Source organism: Clupea harengus, chromosome 21, assembly GCF_900700415.2.
Source record: "Clupea harengus chromosome 21, Ch_v2.0.2, whole genome shotgun sequence".
NCBI lineage: Eukaryota > Metazoa > Chordata > Actinopteri > Clupeiformes > Clupeidae > Clupea > Clupea harengus.
Window position 1 is genome coordinate 17,517,212 of NC_045172.1, and position 24,619 is coordinate 17,541,830.

The 24,619-nt window shown below is 41.3% G+C and overlaps 2 protein-coding genes across 4 annotated transcripts; both read left to right on the forward strand.

Annotated features, from left to right (window-relative positions):
- Window positions 1-3,810: 3,810 nt before the first annotated feature.
- On the forward strand, window positions 3,811-20,598 carry sgsm1b (small G protein signaling modulator 1b). 3 transcript variants are annotated; one of them, XM_031558635.2, is made up of 25 exons: window positions 3,811-4,290; window positions 4,403-4,446; window positions 5,090-5,165; window positions 6,226-6,388; window positions 7,335-7,487; window positions 7,596-7,663; window positions 7,809-7,951; window positions 8,257-8,388; window positions 8,693-8,817; window positions 8,965-9,032; window positions 9,158-9,321; window positions 9,676-9,805; window positions 10,322-10,454; window positions 10,767-10,831; window positions 11,255-11,400; window positions 12,114-12,242; window positions 12,355-12,525; window positions 12,936-13,010; window positions 13,199-16,081; window positions 16,473-16,597; window positions 16,731-16,813; window positions 17,099-17,208; window positions 17,799-17,895; window positions 18,168-18,335; window positions 18,433-20,598. In XM_031558635.2, the coding sequence occupies exons 1-25, from the start codon at window positions 4,284-4,286 to the stop codon at window positions 18,519-18,521; spliced, it is 5,547 nt and encodes a 1,848-aa protein (XP_031414495.1). In that variant the 5' UTR covers window positions 3,811-4,283; the 3' UTR covers window positions 18,522-20,598. The 3 variants fall into 3 exon arrangements, with proteins under 3 accessions (XP_031414495.1, XP_031414496.1, XP_042558768.1); XM_031558636.2 differs by having other exon boundaries at window positions 10,322-10,448; XM_042702834.1 differs by lacking the exons at window positions 3,811-4,290; window positions 4,403-4,446; window positions 5,090-5,165; ... (3 more) ...; window positions 7,809-7,951; window positions 8,257-8,388 and adding an exon at window positions 9,969-10,086 and having other exon boundaries at window positions 8,796-8,817.
- Window positions 20,599-22,471: 1,873 nt separating this feature from the next.
- On the forward strand, window positions 22,472-24,392 carry triap1 (TP53 regulated inhibitor of apoptosis 1). The gene is made up of 2 exons (XM_012840749.3): window positions 22,472-22,878; window positions 23,284-24,392. The coding sequence occupies exons 1-2, from the start codon at window positions 22,732-22,734 to the stop codon at window positions 23,359-23,361; spliced, it is 225 nt and encodes a 74-aa protein (XP_012696203.1). The 5' UTR covers window positions 22,472-22,731; the 3' UTR covers window positions 23,362-24,392.
- The last annotated feature ends 227 nt before the right edge of the window (window positions 24,393-24,619 follow it).

Sequence of the window (24,619 nt, forward strand, 5' to 3'; positions counted from 1 at the left end):
TAACCTTTGCCTGCTCACAGATCTGCGTTCATGTGGTTGGTCTGAAATATACCCTACTCTCCAAAAGTCTGTGACACATTATTTATTTTGAGCTGAAAAACTGTAGACTTTGGCTGCCATCTGTCCTGTGTTTATATAAAGCCATACTATTTTTAGAGATATCTTTGGCATGTCTTATTACTATATCTGCTATAACTGGATATTTAGTGCAACAGGACTGGAATGAGATGTGGTCAGGATTAGAATGTGATGAAGTGTTATCCCACAATTAACATCTCACATGCAGGGCAGTTTGACACTTGACATAGAAGTATTTTTGATCATGTCTAGACATATCCTTAAATTTGAGGAGAGGAGAGATGTTTTTGATGTTACCTCTACAATTTGAAAAAGCACATGAACCAGCTAAATAAAGCCCGCCCCTTATGGAGGACTTCGGTGGTTCCGCTATATTCCTCTCTCTCTCCAGCACTGTAAATGTATGTAACCTCCTGTCCTTGCTGGCCCAGTGTTATTTTGTACGGGGCCACAAACAAATTTGGTCACAGAAACTTAACTAGCAAATACCTTTGCTAACTACCAATAATTGATCCCACAGCTGTTGAATGCACTCATCCTACCAAAGTGTAATTGTTTTGTAAGTGGCTATATGTATCCTATATACTGTAGCCCCGAGTTCCGTCTACCCTCTGTTTGATTCTTGTTTTCCCTGTTTGAGTGATTGAGTGACAGTGTGGATGTGCGTGCGCGCGCGCGTGTGTTCTCTGCCTCTATTGTCTTGGAATATGTCAACCAGTTACGATAGGTTGTTGATTGAGGGGAGGTGTCCGGGAGGGAATGATCTGAGATTTAGATAGGTCAGTCATTGATGAGGGGTGGGGTCACGGGAGTAAGCTCTATCTATGGCGCTTGTTTGCGACTTGTCAGAGCTGAGAAAGATACATTGACCGTGGTTACATGGATTCGAATAACTGCCTTAGTCGGACTGAAATCGCATTATCCGTTTCATGTAAGCACCTTAGTCGGATCGTAGTCGGACCGCACATAGTCGGACTAACACCCCTGGATAACTCGATCCGATCCAGTTGATAGTTCGACTATTGCGGCATGTAACGGTGAATTGGATAAGGAACTGGACTTTGCGTCTTTGCGCATGCTTGAGATCCCGCCGCCATCCTCCCTCCCTCCCTGCCAGGTCGTGACCCGGAAGACGAAAGAGACGATACGTTGTCTCAGCTGTTCATACTAATGACACGTTTATTTATGAATATCCTGCAGACTGTCTCACAAGCTTATTCTTGTTGACTATGAACAAACATAACAGAAGAGGTCCGAAGATATGAGTACCTTTACAACCCCTCCTTAAAAACGTATAAGGACGTTCAAATTACGATACTTATGTGGTGCCAGTGTTGACAAAAACGTTGACTGCGACTGTTTGGACAGAGCGCGCTAATTCACCGAACAAATACTTTCATATTAATTTCCCACCACTTGTTAGTCATGTCATCCATTCATATCGATGTGAATCAATCAATACTAATACATCTTTAACTGTGATGTGTTTTTGTTTCATTTCACAACGTATTTACTGTATAATCAACGATAGCAGGTGCCCGCTTGTAAACAGTCCACATTTTATTTGCTTAAAACACACAGCAGTACTGTCAAATCAGAAAGCAAATCAGCTGTTAAAGGGCTGTTACCTGACCAAATACCTTTCAAACTCGGTGATAGTATTCACAACTAATTTGTTCTTCATTCTATCAAATATGATGAAGTGTGGTCCGCGACGGCCACAAGTAAATTATTGCGACATTTCTAACATACAACTCAGAACGAAGAGAACACAGCCAGTAGTAGCCTAATCTAATAAAGAGTTGTCTAATCTATTAACAAGGTCATGGATTGGTGGCTTAAGACAGGAACTATGAAAAGAAAATTAAATGAGAAAGCCTCAAACATAGACAAGGAGAAAGTGATTCAGCCTCATAGGGCATTATCTCGTCGCGGAGTTGCATTCAAAACACTGTGTTTTTCTCCCGCTGAGACAGCAAGATGATAACTAGGCTATATTCTGTGTTGTGTGACGTTGGATAATGACAGCTTTTAATTATGAAAAGTTGACTACTAGGATGGCTGTATTAATGCCAGTGGGCTAGCCTACTGTTGGTAGTGAAATACTGCGGTCAGTATGCGCATCGTTGTGTTTTGTGATGTCTGTCTGAGTGTGTGATGGGAGTATGAGGCTGTGAGCGAACTAGTTTGTAACATAACCAAGTCACGCATGGAGCAGGGTTCCAGATGCTTTGCCTTGCGCATTGTCATATCTATAACTAGCCTACTGGTACGTACAAAAGGAGAGCCCGCGAAAATCATGTGTGCGCTAACAATTGTCTGGCGCCAGGTCTTGGGTAGGAGGCATGTTGTTCCGGGGATATTTAGTTAAATGGTCCGCGAATTTTTATTGGCTAAGTGGTCCTTGGTCTGAAAAAGTTTGAGAAACACTGCTTTATAGACAATAACGATCATACACTCCCATTGCACTCAAACAACCACACTCAAACGAGGAGATATTGTATCAATTAGCCTATTAAGTACTGTATTTATTGATTGCAAAGAGTTCAACGTTACAGCAACATAACTTTGCTCCGGTCGCTAAATCTGATATATCCGTGTGCATCATCGCTCTCCCTCTCTCTCTCTGCCACACCCACCCTGTAACCCACCCTGTAACCCTGTTCACCCTTGTGAAATCAGCTGTCACTCGACTATTACCTGACCAATACCTGTCAAACTCGGTCATAAAAAAATATCATGAATGCATATTTATTACGATGGGGAAACTATAAAATCGGAGTACGGACAACTAATGCCCAGCGTTGACGATGCAGATATAGAGCTGGAAACAGCTAAATGAGCTACAGCCCAAATGCAGTGAGCTTTATCAAGCCCTGGAAAGTTCGGCACATTTGCCCGTTTCCACAGCGTCTGCTGAGCGGTCATTCAGTACAATGGGGCGTCTTAAGACATATCTTACGAAGTACGATGACTGACAAAAGACTGACTGGACTTGCTCTTATGAATATTCACACAGATTTGGAAATCGACAGCGAAGAAGTACTTAAACAATTTGATGCAACTTGCAGAAGGGCAATGCGTTTTGGCTGTAACCCATTATTTGCGCGCGTGTGTGTGTGTGAATGTGCATACGTTTCTCTCGCCTTTTATCTTTCACCTTTGAATAATGTAACTTATAAACACATCGGCCTGGCAGAAACAAACAAACAAACAAACAACCCAAGAGGCAACACGCATTTCTGGACCGATGAACAGACGCAATTCATGCTCAATCAACTGTTGTTGTTATTGGAAGTGGTGAAGAGGTCAAGCGGAAAGGGCTGTATCACCACTAGTTGTAATAAAAACAGCGCCACCTATCGTATCGGATATGACATGCTTTCGGCCAATGATTCGATTTATTCACTGCCATGTACATTGGGATAATAGCACCTACCCTCGAAAGAAAGCATAGTCCGACTAAGCAAAGATTCGAATTATACCATCATGTAAACACACTGATTGAGACAGAAACTTGGAGCGAGTATATTTATTTATCTTATTTGTTCAGGTTTTTTTAAGGGAGACACCTCCTGCCCGTTGCCAAGACTTTGATTTAACAGGCAATACACCTCCGAAACATCTTCCTTCTATCTATGTATATTGACAGGTTTATTATAAGAGAGATCACTGTAATTGGATATTGTTTTCATCAAGATCCCCCCCCCCCCCCCCCACACACACACACATACATGCGTGAGGTGTTGAGTTGATGTAATTTGGCCGAACGTATTTCTTCTGAAGGCGCCTCTTTAGTTTGGTTAATTGAACATTCTGACTGACATGTTATAATGATTCATGTTAGTACGGGCGGTTCTGTGAAGTGAAGGGGGTGTGTGTCGCTGTAGCCAACCTATCAAGGGGTAGCCTACGGCGCAGGGAAAATCGTCGTCGTTCAGAACGCTTATATACATGATGACAATGGGACGGATGAAGAATATGTGTCGTTTTTATGCTGCATTTGATATTTAGTTAAGGTGACACGGTGACACCGTGACCAAACGTGGTAGCTAGCCACACCCGCGACAAGGTTGAGTCACGGTGACATTTTTCATGCCATTTAGGATATTGCTGCGGAAATCGTTTAAAAGCTTTTGTTAATTTTCTCAGTCAGCAGTGGAGGATCTAGCAATTTGAGGAAATAGCTAAACACGTCAGTGACAATGGGAGGTAAGCGACTGTAAATTATGTTTTATTTCTGTGCGTTGGAACGCGATTTGTTGATTCTTGTTTTGGGTTTTAAATATAAGAATAGGCTACTGATTTGTTTGTTTGATAACAGAGACAGAGACTCGTCAGAGGCTGCTGCGCAGCGTAAAGAAAGAGGTGAGTGATGAATGCTGCAGTAGAACATGTATATCGATAATCTCGAAATGAACAGAAACCATGTTGTTGTAGCTGACGTAAAGGCCACATAGCGTACCCTGTAAACCAAGCAAGCTGCGTCAGAGATAGGATGCTATGTATTTCAATACCGCTGAACAGAATGCTTAGAAAGCCAGGCCCCTGTGTTTATACGATTTGATTACTTTATCTGAATCAGACTACTGATATAGACAGAAGACGGTGCAGTATTACAAGTAATTTCTTACTGGAATGCGATATAATGCTTAGGTAGTGGGTTAAGTGTGATATAAAAAGGTACATAAACAGTTTTTGTTGATGCTGTGGACGTCCGTACAGACCACGAAATACACCTCTTTATTTCATAGCCAACTGTAACACAGTCATCAACATAAACTGGTAGGCTAACAGTTACAGGTCTAGAAAGGCGTGCCTCACTCTGTTTCTAGGTACTGATTTGACGCTATAAGTGGTTATAATGTCCAGTGATAGGTAATCATATTTTTCAATTGTAAAAATGCTTTAGGACATGTCTAGGCTACCTCCAGAAATGTCAGCATCTTTTGTCAGACACTGAATATGGTATATTTTAATAACTGATTCTACCCCCCCTTTCACCCAACAGGTGAAACAGATAATGGAGGAAGCAGTGACCCGCAAGTTCGTGCACGAGGACAGCAGCCACATCATTTCATTCTGTGGTATGTGCTTGCTCTCTGGACTTGTTGATCTCAATTTGTATGAATTGTGAGATAAATGACTACCTACATGACTACGTCTATACTTAAACAGTACTTAGATGAGATGAACAATGCCACTGGGTACCTTAGAAGTCTGCTTCACTCATCCATCATGCCATTGTGGTGCTTTTTGTGGAGGCAAACCAATATCTTATGGAATCACACTATAGCATTGCTCAGTTAGCAGGTGTAAGTCAGTAGGACCCTCATTCTCCAGTCTGGATGCATCTGTGAACCAGCTTCTCGACAGGAGTGGCATGTCTGTGTATAAATATCCTCTTTATTAAAGCCACAGTTTGGGTGTCCCTGGTGAAGCCTAATGATCCTCATGCATTCGGGTACTCATCAGTATCTGTTGAATGGCTGCTTGTCAGAAGACGTTTGTGAGTCTGCGGGAAGTGAGATGTCGAGGTGACATGTGAAGTAATGGTGAGATTCTAGTCAAACTAATGACGCTGGTGACATTTGCGGAACTTAACAGACCCGAGACGGGGATCAAATTGCTACTCCTCTGCTGAAATGCCATGACATGTCACCACCTCCCACTCTGGAAGGGGAGTTAGAGAGAAAAATATGCCAGTTAAATGTGTGGATTTTGTGTGTATTAGAAGCAAAAGCAGATTTAGCCCACAGATTTGCTCCTCCAAAGAGATATTTTACAGGTTTGTTAAGAAAGCTGCAGGACTTCCTAGAAACCTGCTGACATTTCAGAATGTGTAATGCCCCCTTTTTTAGAATTGCCCTGTTCTGGAGGTGATAGCTTTCATAAAGAGGTAACAGGTCTCATAAAACTACACGTAAGCTTACAATAGATTTCAGTGTATTTAGATTCACCAGCATTCATCCTCAAAAGATTACGAGGTCCTCCGGGCAGATATGTGAAGCTTTTCCATTGATCATAAACGCAGCTACTTGTTTTCTGTAAAGACAAAAAAAAACAGCTATTTTTGTGTGCACTTTATGTAATTGTGTGTTTCTGTGTGTATGCTTGTGTATTGGTCGAAAACCTCTGTGTCTGCAGCGGTGGTGGAAGCGTGCGTGCTGCACGGATTGAGACGGAGAGCTGCAGGCTTTCTGCGCAGCAACAAACTGGCCGCCCTGTTTGTGAAGGTGGGGAAGGTGTTTGCTCCGGCCGAGGAACTGTCCCGGAAGGTCCAGGAGGTGGAGCAGATCATCGAGAGCAAGTGAGGACCCCATCCATGCAAAGAACAATATACATGATGCCATATAATGAAATATATAATGTATATATAATGTATAATGACTTGGACACTGTAACTGAAAAATTCATGGCTTGTAAAATACTTGGCTTAACCTTTGATCAAGGGAACCTTTTTGAGTGCAAGTGCAGAAGAGAAAGAGCTCAATTTAATTTTACTCGTGTAATACAGTCCAGCAACTTATTTGTTTTCCATGTTTAAAAATCTATCCAAGCATGTATGAGCTGCCAGTCACATGACGAGAGTGAAAGGAGTAGAAAATTAGACTCAAGCCATATCCAATATGTAACTGTCTGGGAATTTATGACAGCATAGATGTGGATGATCTTATCTGGCCAAACTAATGACCTTTCAGGTGGTATTTGTTAGTACTAAGCATGACATTTAAACACACGATGAACAAATTCAACAAGCGATTGGAAATAGAAAATACTTTTCTTTCTAAAAGGGTGTACTGACATTATAATTTTAATTTCAACAGCATATTGCCCACAGCACATATTGAGAATACACATCAGAGTCATGTGTTTGAGTATGCCTGCTTGCCTGTCTGTCTGCCTGCCTGTCTGGCTGTCTTTCTCTGTGCCTCTATTGGCTAAACATGCTCTTCTACTCTTTTCTTAGTCCGAAGAAAGTAAATAGGGCGGGGATTATCTATGTACAGACAAATACCCATAACACATCAACGATATATCAGGCAGTATTCATTTATGTCAGTCTGAAATGGCCAGCTCTGAGACCTAAACAATATGTGAATTCTACAGACAATCTTTATTAATATAGATAACAGTGTCCACTGTTCTATTATTGTGTAAAATCTTTTACTGATACCTGTTATTTGTTTTCATTTGTCAGTACATTGTGTTGTGCTCCACAAGCTTTAACTTGGACCCATTTTAAACCACCTCAGGCAGCACCAGGCCCGACTGAACCAAGACAGCAACCAGAAGCTGTCCAAACTGCCCAACCTGTCGCCTCAGGCCATCAAATATCTGTGGATTCGCACCGCTCTGACAGAGAAAGTTCTAGACAAGATTGTACTTTATTTGGTGGAGAACAGCAGGTTAGAGAACAATCCATCAACCACACATGGTCGTGTCATGGAGATTATATTTTTTCTTAATTTTTGGCAGATATCTGCGATGTAATAAAAAAATCTCTCATTTTCTAGCAAATTCTATGAGAGGGAAGCTTTGCTGCGTGACCCTACGGAGGGACCGATTTTAGCTTCATTGTTAGGTATAAATGAATCCATTTCTATATAATAATTATTCAGCATAATCAGAAGATGGTAATGGCCGTTGAATATTCAACAGATTTAACTTCTTCTATTGCTTAGGCTTTGATTAACATATCTGGTGTTCTGATATCTGTGCTCCTGTAGTGGGCCCCTGTGCTCTGGAGTATACCAAGGCCAAGACGGCCAATCACTTCTGGACCGACCCATCGGCCGACGAGCTGGTACAGAGGCACCGCATCCACAGTGGGCATTGCCGTCAGGACTCCCCCACCAAACGCCCGGCCCTGGTACATCCCAGTCCCTCCTAAGTATCTCTTGGGAAAAACACGCTAGCGAGCTTGCTTTGCTTGCTTGCTGGGTGCTATGGAAACCAGGGTTGTGCGATCTGCAATAGGAAAATGAAACTTACAGACCACTTGATAGTACAATATACTCACACAGATATAATCTGGATTTGTCATGTCATGCATGAAATGTTTTAGCTGGCTGTACGGTGACTAATTCCCATGACAAAATATGAATACTCTATGCTATTGAAATATTTATCATCATTTTGCTGCATGTCACTAAAAACAATGGCCCTGTTTTGTAGATCACAAAAAGACAGTCCAGTGGAAGCATAGATGACCGGCCCTCCTTCTGGGCGAGGGACTATGTGGAATCTCTTCACCAGAACTCCCGTGCCACATTACTCTTCGGCAAAAACAATGTTCTGGTGCAGCCGGTATGTGAGTCTCTTAATGACTGGTAATGACTGGTCATACTCCGAACTGAAAGACCAGGCTCTATAGAGAAAAAATTGTTGTATCGATAAAAGCGAATCAAGTATTAACACGGCACTGTTGAATCTCAAACAGTTAAAATAAAATAGTTAAATTATTTGTTGTGATGAGTTCCATGTACAATTCTTTTTATACATCTTGCAGTTTCCTTGGTCCTGTTGACAGTAACGATTGTGACTTTAGGGTTAGGAGGTTAGCATGATGTAGATCTCTCACAGCTTCCTCACTTTGGTCCTCCTATGACAGACGGATGACATGGAGTCTATCCCAGGGTACCTCTCTTTGCACCAGACAGCTGACCTGATGACCTTGAAGTGGACCCCGAACCAACTGATGAATGGGACCATGGGAGACCCTGAATATGAGAAAAGGTTGAGCTTCAAACAGCTACTATGATCAAAATGCAATAAAAATCACAGTGTGTTATTATACTGTGCCACAGAACAAGAATATCTCCTTCTTCTATATCTATATGATTTCACTGTTAGTTATTGTTAACATCATATTATTCTTGACAGTGTATACTGGGATTTTGCAATGACCATCCGTCTTGAAGAAATTGTTTATCTGCACTGCCATCAGCATGGTACAGTAAAGCTCCTCATAATATGATACCGATATCATACCAATACCAATGGTATTAGCTTCACATGACAAAGTTTTCATCACAAACTTGTTTCAAGTGTAAATGCCCCATATTGATGTTTCCAGTGGACAGTGGAGGCACAGTGGTCCTGGTAAGCCAGGATGGGATTCAGAGACCCCCACTGCGTTTCCCTCGAGGGGGTCACCTGCTGCAGTTCCTCACCTGTCTGGAGAATGGACTCCTCCCACATGGGCAGCTGGACCCACCGCTATGGTCTCAGAGGGGAAAGGTTAGCATGCCTGTGTTAGCATGTTAGCTTGTTATTCATCATGAGATAGGAATAAATGTTATGTACATTATAGCTGGAGGCTACAGATTTAGTTCTGTTCTTGTGTATATTTGTTGTTGTTATGAAGTTGTTGATGCAGCAGTGTTCTAGAAACAGCCTTGTCTACCTCTAGCAGTAATTTCACCATACAGGACTGATCGATTTCAAATACCACCAGTCATGTGTAATATGTCAGGAGTTCCCTTGAATTACAATGTAAAGGCAGTCTGTGAGACGCATTGAAAGAATATATGAGAGTCAAAAGAGAATAGTGTGGGGGTTACAGTGACAGGCCTGTCTTGTGTCTTACCAAAGGGGAAAGTGTTCCCTAAGCTTCGCAGAAGAAGCCCGCACGGATCCTGTGAGTCTGTCTCAGACAAAGAAGAAGATGAAGCCACGGACTATGTCTTCCGGATCTTGCTGCCTTCCACTCAGTCAGACTTTGGTGTGTTTTGCCGTTTTCTGTGAAGTGATGCCAGGGCCATAATCTGATTACTGGTTCCATTGACCGGTTCATTCCACCATTTCCCTTGACTTTGTGTTAAGCTCTGTTCATTCCGTTAGCTTTGCATCATGACTTGGTCCACATCCCCCCCCTCCTCTTATAGGTAACATCCTGTCACGCTGGCTGGGTTAAGGCTGGCACGGATGTCATTTCCTCTCCTCCGTGTCCCATCCCTCTCTCCGTCATCTCCACCTCGTGCTCCTCGTGTTCGTGTGAGCTTGGTACAGTCTGCTTCACCCCTTCCAAATCCCTTTGATTTCATCATCCCTCACCATGCGGAATAGCTATTTTTTCTGTTCATGCTATATCATGTATAATGTTGTTTTGGATTGTTTATATGTTCTTTTGAGTAATAAGCTCCACCAGCCTGGGTATCACCCAGGAGTCACATGTGTATTTAAATGTCATTTTGTGTGATGCATAGGATGACAATCATTATGACTCTATTTGATGCAGTTGCACCTGAGCTCATAGATCCAGCCATGAGCCTGTGGCAACCATCACCACGGAAGTCCTCCTGCTCTTCCTGCTCCCAGAATGGTTCCTCAGATGGGGGCCTTCCTGATGGTTGCAACCATGACAGGCCAGTGTAAATGATACATCCTACCATCAATCTCAATTACCACCAGTGCATGGTAACGCTGATGAAGATAGCAGCTTAAAACGTATTCTTTACTTAGATTCTTTTAAGATGCAATTTCGCACAGCATCTGAGAGAGCTGTCAAAAACAGAGCATAATTCAAACTTAGGGACATTGATGATTCAAAAACATGCCTTGTGTACATTCATATCGCAGCTATCCCTAACAAGGATGGGGGGGGGGACCTTTATTGCATAATAGTATTGCCTCAAGAAAGGAAAATGATTGTTGTTAATCTGCTCTCTACTCTACACATACAGGGCTCCTCTGAAATTACTGTGCGAGACCATGAGGTATCAGATCATCTCTCGTGCTTTCTATGGCTGTATGTACCAATATGTTATCCTGATACACATTCATTTTTGTCACATATGGCAAAATATTTACACTTTTCATGTGTTAACCAGAAAATGAATGTAAATATATTTAAATATATGCATATTATAATACACCATTAACACCATCCTTTAGTACAGCGAGAGCACTTGCATGCACAGGAATTAAAAATGTCTCCTCTGTTTTGAAACCTAGCAGAGGCCATTTTTTCCTACTAGTGTAATTTGCACACCCATAAATATTGTATGTGACTAAAATATTTATATAATGATTTACATAAGGGGATACTCTGTATTGTATTAGGTTCAAACATCTAATCAACTGTTAGACATACATGTTATCAGTACCTGTGAATATTAACAGCAACATCTTTGCATAATATATGTTCTGTCCCTCTTCTTGTTGACCAAAGGGTTGGCCTACTGTCGTCACTTATCCACGGTGCGCACACACCTGTCGGCCCTGGTGAACCCCTCCATCGTCGAGCACGATTTCCCCATCGATGCCAAAGGCGGTCTTACTTTGGAAGTGTGGAATGCCTTCCTACAGGACTCCTCTGTAAGAGATCAGTCCCAATGGGGCTTCTTTAAATGGGATCATATTAATCAAAAACTTCATTACCTCCTTAACCAACAAAGCACCTTACTTACACAAAATTACAATTAAGACCCACAGAAGTGTGCTGGATGTATTGAGATATACATTATGTCCAGAGGTTGAACATACAGTACATGTGTGATTATTTAGGTTTTACTATTAATATCTTTATGTTGTGTTATTGTTACAAGCAGTGTGTATAATTTGTAGGTTTTATATTCAAAGTCATTGACCTTAACTGAAGAGTAGTGAACCATTAGATATGAGTTCATTTTCAGGGACAGTTATAATTACAGAAACAACCTGAGTAGATTGGTCAGAGCTAGGAAAATTACTGGAACACTTCAGAATAGTCCAGGGAATTCTGCATTACACATTATAACAACCAGAAAGAACATCTTTTTTTCTTTTTTTGTAATAATAAAGTGTGTCACACTCAACCACAAACTTAATGTCTTTTATTACCTCAGCAACTTAAATCTTGAATATAAAACTATAGGAGTCTTACTGAATTGCAGCTTGCTTATCAAGATGTGTTTTTGATGATCACCAATGTAAATATCAAAAGTCACCTCATATTTGTGTCTGAGGTAGTCTAGGCATAGCCAAAGAAAATGTCTACTACGTTGGGCAATGAAGTTGTGTTGTGATGTGTCCTCCGTCTGTCTGTGCAGGTTTATGAAGAGGTGGAGCTGTTGCGCCTGGTCTACTATGGAGGGGTGGACCCCAGCATACGCAAGGAGGTCTGGCCTTTCCTACTGGGCCACTATACCTTTACCATGACCCCAGAGGAGAGGAAGGAGGTTTGTGTGTTATATAACACATCATTCTAGTAATATTAACATACACAGTATGCTGATACATTAGTATTTGGTGTTTATATACATATCTATGTTTGCTTGTGCGTATGTGTAGGTGGATGAGCAAGTGCGGGCCAGCTATGAGCAGACGATGAGTGAGTGGTTAGGATGTGAGGCCATCGTGAAGCAGCGTGAGCAGGAACAGCATGCCGCCGCCTTGGCTCGGTGCTCCTCCGTAACCGGAGGGGAGCGAGGCCCACGCCATGACTCCACCGTCAGCTCAGACGTAAGTGAGAACTCCCACCTCAGCAGCTCAGTGACGTACCCCTCTGTCCCTGCTCAAGCCGAGGTCAAAATATAGAAATGAAACCAGCCATGGTTTAGACCCTAAACCTCACCAGGTGCACAAACCTCACTGTCAGACCGCTGCTCAGTTTCAGTTAAAACGGCTATGTACGGAGTTTTGTGAGAATGCAATGTTCATTCCCATGGCCTGTTTTAACACTACGCCTCGGTGTTGATTTGCACCTCTCAAAAAACATGATCTAAAACCTACACCTAAGCTGCATGTTTGAATATAATTGTGACAATTGTTTTAAGTCTTGCTATGACCATTTTTATCTGAAATATCACATTTGTGAACAAATTAAGATCAATGCATCAGTAGTTTATCAGTAATCCCTCCTTTTGCATCAGTCGTCCCAGAGCAGCAGCACCTCTGAGAGACAAACCCACGCCTCCTCCCACAGTGACACTAACAGCAGTGCACAGGTAGGGGCAGGAGGGAGCGCTGGCATATTTTTTCAGCCATGTATAATTATTCATGCATTCACTATCATTAAAGCAGCAGTCCGTCAGACAACCTGATCATTAAAGCAGTACTTTGTCATATATGTACTTGTCCTGTCTTAGGTATTATTTGTGTGCTATAAACCTGACCAATTTATGTTTCATTTTAGGTGTTTGTTTCTGTTGATGAAGAGGATCAACCTGAATTGGAGGCCAAGCCTGAAGAACAAAAACCCTTGCCCAAGCCTCTCGCCAATGGCACCAGCTCACCTGACTCCGGCCACCCGTCGTCTCGTAACTTCTCCACCACGTCTGGCGTCTCCGACTACTCCCCCAGCACCGACGAAGCCTCTGCCCATGACTCTGGGGCCAGAGCTGGGGCTTCTCAAACTCCCACGAAAAAGCCAGAGCAAGCTGCCGAAGGAGCCCCCACCAGCGTAGCTGACTCCCAGCCCAAAGCGACCCCACCACAGAGTGACCCCCCAAAGCCCCATCCATCAGAGCAGGATGTAAAGGTACTGGGTGAAAAGGTGGATTCCAAGAAAGCAGAAGTGGTTTCAGAGGAGGCCTCAGGAAGTGTTTCAATGAAAGAAGAAACAGACGTCCTGGAGAGTGAGCCTCTGGCTCCCAGGGCATCAGAGCAGGATAACACAGCCCCAGCTATGGAATCAGATTCTGGTGAGGCATTAGAAATAAACTCACTTAAGAGTGAAGTGGCGCTCTCTGATAGAGACCCTAAATGTAGTGAGACACAACAGCAGTATCTGAAGGTTCCTGAGGAGAAGGTGGATTCCGAGAAAGCAAAAGTGGTTTCAGAGGAAGCCTTAGGAAGGGTTTCAATGAAAGAAGAAACAGACGTCCAGGAGAGTGAGCCTTCTGCACCTGAGAAGGTGGATTCTGAAGAGAGATTGGTGCGTGAGCCACAAAAAAACGAAGCTGAAGCTGAAGTGGCAAAGGGGGGCTCTGAAGCACAGGAGATACAGGGTTCTACGACAGAAGAGGAAAAGGGTTCTAAGACAGAAGAGGAAAAGGGCCTGGATAGGTCAGGAGAGAGAACTGACAACTTACAGGAGAGCATACCAACTCCAGAACAAAACCAGGAAACAGAGTCAAGCCCGGTAAAGACACCGGAAACAGCTGACGAGAAATCCCCTGAAATGGACAAGAAACCTGATAGCACACAATGTACTGAAGGTGCAATTCAGAAGTTTGAGAGTTTGAACAAGGAGCATGCCGAAATCCTCTCAGACAAAGCTCCCGATGTACCCAAAGACAGGAGTGGGGTTTCTGTAACAGACCATAGCCCAAGTGTTGTGGCAAATGATCCCCTGAAGACAGAGGAATCTGAGGATCCTCAAAAGGAAGAACCCAAAACAGTTAAACCACAAATCGGCGAATCCCCAATTCTAGAAGAGCCTGCAATCTCTGAGTCAAAAGAGGCAGAAGATTCTTTGCCATCGAAAGAGATCAGTTCATCTGAGAATGCTGCTCAGCCAGTACTTGAATCAAAACAAACAGAGTCATCACCAACAAAAGAGATCAGCTCATCTGAAGCAGCCGAGAATGTTGCTCAGCCGGTACTTGAATCAAAACAACCAGAGTCATCACCAACTAAAGAGGTCAATTCGTCTGAAACAGATGAAAATACTGCTCAGCCAGTACTTGAATCAAAACAACCAGAGTTATCACCAACAAAAGAGGTAATTTCATCTGAAATAGATGAAAATACTGCTCAGCCAGTACTTGAATCGAAGCAACCAGAGTCATCACCAACAAAAGAGGTAATTTCATCTGAAATAGATGAAAATACTGCTCAGCCAGTACTTGAATCGAAGCAACCAGAGTCATCACCAACAAAAGAGGTAATTTCATCTGAAATAGATGAAAATACTGCTCAGCCAGTACTTGAATCGAAGCAACCAGAGTCATCACCAACTAAAGAGGTCAATTCGTCTGAAACAGATGAAAATACTGCTCAGCCAGTACTTGAATCAAAACAACCAGAGTTATCACCAACAAAAGAGGTAATTTCATCTGAAATAGATGAAAATACTGCTCAGCCAGTACTTGAATCGAAGCAACCAGAGTCATCACCAACAAAAGAGGTAATTTCATCTGAAATAGATGAAAATACTGCTCAGCCAGTACTTGAATCGAAGCAACCAGAGTCATCACCAACAAAAGAGGTAATTTCATCTGAAATAGATGAAAATACTGCTCAGCCAGTACTTGAATCGAAGCAACCAGAGTCATCACCAACAAAAGAGGTAATTTCATCTGAAATAGATGAAAATACTGCTCACCCAGTACTTGAATCGAAGCAACCAGAGTCATCCCCAACAAAAGAGGTCAATTTGTCAGAAACAGTCCAAAATGCTGTTCAGACAGAATCACATTCAAAAGAAGCAGAACCATTGTTAACAAAAGAGACAGCTGAGAGCAGTGTTCAGCTGGGTTCCGAATCAAAGCAAGAACTGTCACCAACAAAAGAGATCCCCTCATCAGAGGCGGGTGAGAAGACTGCACAGCAAGGCTCTGAATCAGAGGACATCACCACTCCAGGGATGGAGGGAACATGTGTTTCTGAGTCAGAAGACATCAAAGCCATCCGGCAGGGACTTGGCTGGGCTCTGGAGAGGAGAGACTCCAACCCTGAGTCTGAAGGCTGTGTTTCAGCTCCGCCTCTCCTCACCCAGCAGTCCTCCACCCTAGACCTGGCCGACTCAGACGACTCCCCTTCCGCCCTTGAAATGGAAGAGATTCCTACTTCCTTGATCTGTATGGCCTCTGATGACCACTGGGGGAAGCCGCTCCTCACCCTGGATGCCCCCTCTGCCCAGCGCACGCCCAGAGAGCCTGGCATGGACATGCCCATCCTGGAGCTCCGTCTGGAAGTGGGTCCCAACACGAGCCCTGAAGCCACGGAGTCCATCCTGTCCGAGGAAGACGCTGACATGGATAGCCTCTTCCCAAAGGCAGATTCCCTGGCCGTGAGAGGGGAGCTGAAGAACGAGTTGGCCTCTCCTGTGTCCTCCATCGGTACAACCTACTCTGTGAGTGCTACTGACCAAAAGTGTTCTTTATGAACATCTAAACACTACCTTGGTTGTTAGATATCCAGTTGACTTTCTTTTATTTACACATGCTTATCACGCATACTGTCCGAGAGGATTTGTGTATAACATCAAGTAGTAGCTATTTCTTGTTGGGGCAGTTTCTAGTAACTTCATGACATGCCGAGTAAACATTTAGTGAAATAGTTAGACCCAATGTTCTCCATGGCAATATGCAATGTATAGTGAAAAGAATTGTATTTAAATAATTGCATTAGTCCACAGTTACTTGTCTGAATTGTTTGGCATAATGGAGTCAATATTACCAGTCATTTTCTTGTAAAGATTAGATGCTTAAAGATTAAATACCAATGCTTGTTTGTGTTCATAGCAAGAACTGCTGGATATGTACATGCTCAACCTTCACCGCATCGAAAAGGATGTTCACAGGTGTGACCGGAACTACTGGTACTTCACCACGGCCAACTTGGAAAAACTGCGCAACATCATGTGCAGGTTACTGCAGTCTTATCACATCAACAGTGAAGAGGAAACCCTGAATGATTTATGTTCTTTTTTGCTAATCTGCTAATCTAAATTGCTAATCTGCTAATCAAAATTGCTAATCTGAAATGTGTTTTGCCTTCAGCTATGTGTGGCAGCATCTGGAGATAGGCTATGTTCAGGGCATGTGTGACCTGCTAGCACCTCTGCTAGTTATCCTGGACGATGGTTAGTTCATTTTTTTACACGTTGTTTCATTTCAAAACTTTTCCCTCGATAAAGAATTGATAGATGCCAAATAGAGACATCTATGCTCATCGCTAGTGCTAAACTACATTCTTAGAAGAAAAGTGTAAGGGATATGGGTAGCATCTTGATTGTGAATAGAACCTTTGGTAGGTTTTCTTATAATGTCAAACCCAGGAGCACATCAATATTTTAGAAAGCGCATTTTACTGGTGAAATTGTACTTGTTTTTACAAACAACTGTATGCTTTTTATCCACCATTACAGAAGCCATGGCCTTCAGCTGCTTCACTGAACTCATGAAGAGAATGAACCAAAACTTCCCTCATGGGGGAGCCATGGACTCACACTTTGCTAACATGCGTTCACTCATCCAGGTATCTCAGACATAAAATGACTAAACTCTATACCTGCTGTGACAAATACACCCAAATATGTGACCCACCACATTTCCTGCACCCAGACTACAATGTAACTCACAATCAGCAAACTTCACCTCAGAGGCTACGCATGTTTTAATCAGTACCAAGATGGGGGACTTCCTGGAAAAGCTAAACTAGTTGCTGGGAGCGATTTGGGGGCCCAGTAGAGTGAATTGAAACTGCAGCCTGTGGGGATCCCAATGCCCCATTGCAGATTATCAAAATTCTTGGTCTGCATTCACACTACCCTCTCAAGACAGCCAGTGGGTTGTGGTTGTAGGGCACATAATGGTTGCTGTTACGCCATCCAAGTGGGTGCTACAAACTAGTGGTGTTCAGATGAGTTTCCTACTGTGACTGTGAAGTGCTTTGGGGTACAGTATATATGCAGGAAACCTGATAGTTCTATAGAAGGACAACACTCTTTTAGTCATCTGTCTTTACACTAGGACTTCACTCTGGGAAATCATGAAGCCTGAAAAGTAGTTCGGATCCATGTGAATGAATTATACAGCAGTAAAAGATGTGTTCCTTTTTCATCTTAGATCTTAGATTCTGAGCTCTTTGAGTTGATGCAGCAGAATGGAGACTACACTCACTTCTACTTCTGCTACCGCTGGTTTCTGCTTGACTTCAAGAGGGGTAAGTTACAGCTATACAGTAACTGTCTTTTCCTGATTTGAAATCGTTATTTTGTCTTTTAAAGTCGTTTTACTTAGAAACACTACACGATCATCAGTGTTTTTTTTTTTTATTGAACCATATCTTCTGTTTTCTGCTATTTCTTTACTCATTGTAAAGCACTCTTAAGCAAGTTGATCCTGCTTACCTTCATGCGATTAGATGGTTGAAATAAATGCCATGGTGTAGCGAACCGCAAACACTGAGCCTAACACTAATCGTCTCCCCTTCAGAAATGGTGTATGATGACGTGTTCTCGGCTTGGGAGACCGTCTGGGCAGCGAGGTCTGTGTCCTCCAGCCACTTTGTTCTCTTCATCGCCCTTGCCCTCGTGGAGCACTACCGGGATATCATCCTGGAGAATAACATGGACTTCACAGAGATCATCAAATTCTTCAACGGTGAGTAGTCAACTCACTTCATCAGTGGACACACATCTTGCCTTGTTCGTGACCACCCTAGTAAACAGTACAGTTGTTTCAAATTCTTTCTCCACAGAAATGGCCGAACGACATGATGTCCCACAGGTTCTGGTCAAGGCTCGGGAGTTAGTCAACAAAGTTCAAACCCTCATTGAGAACAAGTAGGCGAGATCCACCATCATGTCATTCCTATTGTGCTGCCAGATCCTGCTGCAGAGAGTATGTGAAAACAAAAAAGAAATCAGGGCCAAATCGCCCCGTTTAATGAATTGTAATCCGATACGTCTAAATAAGCTGGTAATCATGCTCCGAACACAGAGGATGTAATACCAGATTTGCCCACAGAGTTTAGTTGCATGCTTGAACATCATGCTTGTCATGACCTGGAATTTATCACCTTTTCTTCTTAGACGGATTTGGGTTATTATAGAAATGAAATAAAATAAAAAATGACATGTGAAAGACCAATATATCATTAAGAGATATTGTGAGGCCATGTTTAAGGTCATAATGCTATATTAATCTCTTTGGGAGCTCATTAGTACCATATTAACAAAATAAGCAACAGAGAAACTGTCCCAAGCTAAGAAAGCCATAATAAATATTCACACTTGAAAATGTATTTATTTTTTTAGCTTCTTTGAAAACAATATTGCTCATATATTGTCTATGTTATTTAAAAAATATAACAGAAAGATTAATACCACCTTGGTCGTTCCTAAGCACAAACTGTAGTAGTCAGATGAGTGTAGAATTTAAGGAACCTAAAGTATCACCAAGGTACGGAACTGGAAAAGTGTCATAGTTGATCTATATTACCATAAGGGTTCAATCCTACCCTCATTATAACAATTAGTTCACTCAATTTAACAATTTGTCCTCTCATCTCTTCTCTCTCTCTCTCTCTTTATTTGTATGTGAACATTCCTTCCCTCACTTTCATAGTTGGCTAGTCTTGGCCACTCATGCTCTCAATTTACCAATCCATTCCCTCATATTAGTATAGATTGGTAGACGGAGGCATTGGATTGCAAATATTTACACATGGATAATTAAATTGTCAGACAGATTTAAGAATCCATCCATGAACTGAGTGAACAGATTAGTAAACTGGGGGTATGGATTTTTCCCTTCTGACAGGTGACCTCAGGATGGCGCTGGTTCTTGGCCACAGAGCCTTAAGTGACCTGCTTTGGTTGGTTAAAAAATTCTAGTCGGATCAGGTCTGGGATTTTTTAGTTAGAAGTGTTATCAGTTGTGTTAGCTTGTTTCATCTACGGATTCAGTTTTGTGAAAGACTTATTCAGGGGGCTGTTCACCACAACATCACTGGTTGTGTAATCAACGTGCCTCAATAGACCTGCAGTATATGACTTACTATGGGATGTTAAAAAATGACACATCAAACTCAAAGCCAAATGTAACATAACATTGTTTCATACATTCTTGTTTTAGCCTCCGTGACTAATAGCCTTTGAATAATGCTGGTGTCATATGTGTAAATGATTAGAAACGCTATACCAACTGCACAAACATGGTGTTTCTTTGTTTAATAACCCCTGATTTTTCATTCAGGTATGAATCAATGAAGGCAGAAAAAAAACTATTTGCACATACTGTTGTAACTTTTGCCTTAGGTTACTGTAAGCTCTTCTGTTCAGGGATTTGTCAGTGAATATCTTTCATGTCGATTACTGCTTATATAACCCTCTTGCGATGTGTGATTGGGGTGTTTGTGGTAATGTGGTCTGATTGAGACTCTGCTAGCTGATTCTGAAAAATATGGAGAAGTCATCTTTCCTTCAGCCTCCTTTTTTACAATTTGTTCACCACTTTCACATTTGTTCACACGCTTTGTGATTGTTAGATCCTGTTAAAACTCACCTGGAAAAACAGTGTCATTGGTAAAAAGTGCCAGTGTAAAAAACACTAATCTTTTGTCTTCAGTATATTTCACTCACACCCAATCTGAGAATTATTGATGTATGTTGCTGCTGTTCAGAATTACACTGTATAACTACATGACATTCAATGTAAAACACATATATGATATATGAAGTCAGTGTTAAAAATTGTGAATTGAAAATAAACAAATAAATATATAGATGTACATACATCAGTAAGCTAAGAAAAAAAGTAAACCTATATATTTTTATTGTACTGTGACTATATTGTGGAAACTGATGTGTTGTGAATTATTTATCAATCTGTAATAAATATATGTAAAAGTGTAACACAGTAATTTCATGGTTATGCAAACTGTCTCAAGGTGTTTTGTTGTGTGTTACTTTCCAACTGAAAAGACTGCATGTTTCCACTGACTGAAGTGTTGAGAGACAGAATGGCATGAACAAGGGTGTGGTCAGCCTTGCACCCTGGTTTATCTATTCAACTCACGCTTACTCATGAAACCCTCACATCTGCAGAACTGATCATTCTCACTCGCAAAATTACAGAAGCATTTTAGTTTAATTGACATAATAGCATTTTAGATTGATAGCTGTAATTATGACGCATTCCACAGCCTGTGCATTATTTTAACATTTAACAAGCTTTCTGTACACTACGTGTTACAACTTGTGAAATTACAGGATGCAATAAGGACAGAGAGATTTATAAAACAACTTCAATAGAAGATAACTAGTCTAGGCAAAGGGTCACACACACACAGACACACACACACCACAAACCAAACTACTGTCCAGCAATATTACTCTCTCAAGGGAGAGCCAGAGAGAAACCAGTGTAAACCAGCAATTCCAAGCAATCATGTAACGGTTAGACCCAAGGACATTATACATGGCCTTATACATTCAGAATAGACAACAGAAGAAGTTTTGGTGAATGTTACCTCACTTTTTAAGATTCTGTGTGAGGCTCATCAACATTTGAGAGATTATTTGTGTAATTTCAGTGCTTTGCTAAATGCAGATCAAACAAGGATAAACTTAACACAGAAACACAACATATTAACAGGGTGAGAAAAAGGGGCGGTGTTAAAGAGAAATAAATAACTATAGGAAAGGTCAGCATCACAATGGAAGATATTTCTGAAACCCATAGATGTAAATTTGTGACGTGACAGTGCGTTAACAAAGGCATCATAAATATGTATGGGAACTGATATTTTAATAATACAGACTTATAAAGATGAAAATGTATAGACATGTATAAACAGATTCACATATTGTTGTATTCATGTTACATGGTACATTCAGCTGGCACATTCAGCTATTATGATCCAAACATTGATTTAAATTGAGCTTTAAATGTTTGTTAAGGTGTTTGATACACTGCTGTACTGTGTGTGAGCTTTAAATGTTTGATTCAGGTTTTTGATAACATATCAACATATGACACAGATGGAGCACAGCGTGAGAATGAGAATTGACATCTGTTTAGTGGTGATGATAATATTTCTTTATTGGTTACATGGTAAAAATCCATATGGTTGGCTTTACGAGAATGGTAAATGTTTAAATGGTATTAAGGTGCCTTAGATATTTAATTAATTCAGCCAATATTATGTTTCTAATAAAAAAGTAATCAGTTATCTAGTGATTCTGCCTAAATCTATGATCTGAGGATCGATTGTTTGAGTCTCTGGTAATTAGTTCAGGGGAAATCGCGGGTTTCTCTCTCTGTCTTTTGTGATTGTCGAGTAAACAGCATTCAACTTGATGAAGAAAACTATGACTGACTCTGTGGTTATTTTCAACTAATTCAGAGGTATAACATGCACATCTTACCAACAGTCATTAGATACCTAGCTTGTACAGGTAGCCAACAGCAGCCAAAAAAGCTTCTGATTGTATTAATCAGTTGCATGGTGGATGTATCACTGTCAGGTCAGTCTGCAATTGACTTGTGGATCTGTAAAATGGCTCTGTGGTGAACTGATATGATATCAGCATTAGATAATAATAGAGTATGACATGCAAATAAGGAATGAGGAAGAGGAAGAAGCTAGTACCTAGCAGGTGTGGCTGACAGTAAGAACACCTTATCAAATTAGTACAAGGAAGGACATACCACATCCCATATACAAAATCTGAGGTGCAGACTGCGTGAAGAAGCCTCAGACACCATCAGTTGAGTTACACCAGGATACAAAATAAAGCCAGAAACAGCATCCATTTAGTGATCCAGTTAAGTTTTGGATCTGTATCTGTTGAACAAGTAGACTCATCCATGACGGTGCAGCGTTCGCTTTAATACGTAGACGTCATCAAAACACGACTTCTCTGACAGACCACGTGGGTCAAGGAGAATCAGGAGGGGAAATACGCTGGGGTGACAGGGAATTGCAGCTACAGTTAGCCTGCAGATATATATATATATCAGAAACTAGTCATTTATACGCATTTTCACAAAGATGAATAGCGTTGGAGAGGGATGCACTGATTTAAAGCGTGAATATGATCAGTGTTTTAACCGCTGGTTTGCAGAGAAATTTTTGAAAGGCGATCGGAGTAGTGATCCTTGCACCGAAATGTTCAAGAAATATCAGTCGTGTGTTCAGGTAAGGCAAGCAAACGAACTATGTTACGGTATCGCTAGGAAAATATTTTTTACAAGATTTAGTTTGAGTTTTAGGTTTTTGCTGGTCTAGAGTAGGTTATTTCAAACCTCGTATGAGTAAAACGCTATCAGATGCTATGGAGGTAAACGCTGTCCTTGGGATGGGGGGGTGGGGTGTAGCCTCACATTGCCTGGTTGCCTAACCTTGCTTGACAAAATATTTCAAGCATTGTGAATGTTTCCAAAATACACTTATTGGACATAAACAACATAGATAATTTAGATCATTCATGATTTCATCGATGACCTGGAAATGTTTAGTTCACTACACTGCATAAAGTTAGCCCATCAGCGAACACATACATTTAAATCGTATCTTTTCTGTGCCATACTTCTAAATTCTCAGAAAGCTATCAAAGAGAAGGACATCCCAATTGATGGCGTTGAATTCATGGGACCGGACAAAGAGAAGCCTGACAGTTGACATAATAACTGAAAATTGTATCCATTCTCCTGGCATCCCGGGAACTCCAACGACGGGGTCTTCGAGGTGTCTTCGAGGGTCGGGAAGCGGGCCTTTTCACGCCAGGCAGACATTGGGGAGTATGAAATGACTTGCTTTTGCTGTATCATGTTATCAGCCGACGACCTTCCAGAAGTGTGAGAAATTGAAAAGTTAATCCATCCTGGGTTTCATTTAGTCAATTAGCCTCTTAACTGCATTTGAAGATCGGTGATGCAATTTTCATTGTGCATCATTGGCCTTTAAATAATTCTATCAGATATGAAAGTCTGGAGCGGTCGAGATTGTCTTCAGAGACAAGATTCAGCCTGACAGGAGACAAATCTTGTTAACTTGCTTCTGCGACCTCTTTTTGGAAATGTAACTACTGCTATTTTTAAATTAGCAGTAATATGAGCTACTGATCCTTACGGAAGTGCCATGCAAGTTATACTTCAGAAAATGTTGAGCTTTTTGTTTATGTTTTGGTTGAGGCAGACATTGAATTTCACAGTACATTTATTTGTGCATGACTACTACACACAGGTCTCACAACTCTGTTCTGTACTCATTAAAATGTGTACCTAACAGTAATGTTCTGTTACCCACTTGACTTGTTGGCTGATAATTCTGAAATGCTTAAGGGATTGTTTCACCTCATTTTTATAAACTTTTATATAATTTGGTTTTACATGTAAAATGTATGTTGAGAAGCATAAAGGCTCACAATATTTTCTACACGTTTACTTACGACTCAATTGGCATTTAAATACATAACCAGATCTCATTTGTGTAGCAGCCAGGGACAGTTGTGCAGCACAAAGTACATCCTATACACTGTTGACAATGTATTAAATAAATAATTTAAGCGTTTCAGTAGCATGAGAATGTACCACTCAAGATGTTTCATCCATCCAAATTTGCCATATCTAAAGATTTACGATGATTTGTAAGCGTCACGATCATTATTGTAATGTTCTTAATTTTAAAACATTAAAGCAATCTCAAATGTAGTCGGGGATAGACCTTTTAAATAAAGCGTTTATTTCACAAATATTTCTTCCCCGCAAAGCTAGTTATAAATTAAATGTTTTTCAGTCTTGAGCAACTGTTTGCTTTCCGTTTCTGGACTGTGTGAGTAACCTGAATGGAGCAGGCAAAGGACATGGCATTTTACTTGACTGGCTGTTGATTGGTGACCCGTCAAATTGCACTCCATAATGCTTTCACAACAACACTG

Bases quoted from the DNA above. Each gene is read 5' to 3' on its own strand.
- sgsm1b (XM_031558635.2), top strand. The intron at 10,455-10,766 runs GTAAATGATACA...CTACACATACAG, and splicing joins TGCAACCATGACAGGCCAGT to GGCTCCTCTGAAATTACTGT. The intron at 16,082-16,472 runs GTGAGTGCTACT...TTGTGTTCATAG, and splicing joins CCATCGGTACAACCTACTCT to CAAGAACTGCTGGATATGTA.
- triap1 (XM_012840749.3), top strand. From the start codon at position 22,732: ATGAATAGCGTTGGAGAGGGATGCACTGATTTAAAGCGTGAATATGAT. The intron at 22,879-23,283 runs GTAAGGCAAGCA...CTAAATTCTCAG, and splicing joins AATATCAGTCGTGTGTTCAG to AAAGCTATCAAAGAGAAGGA.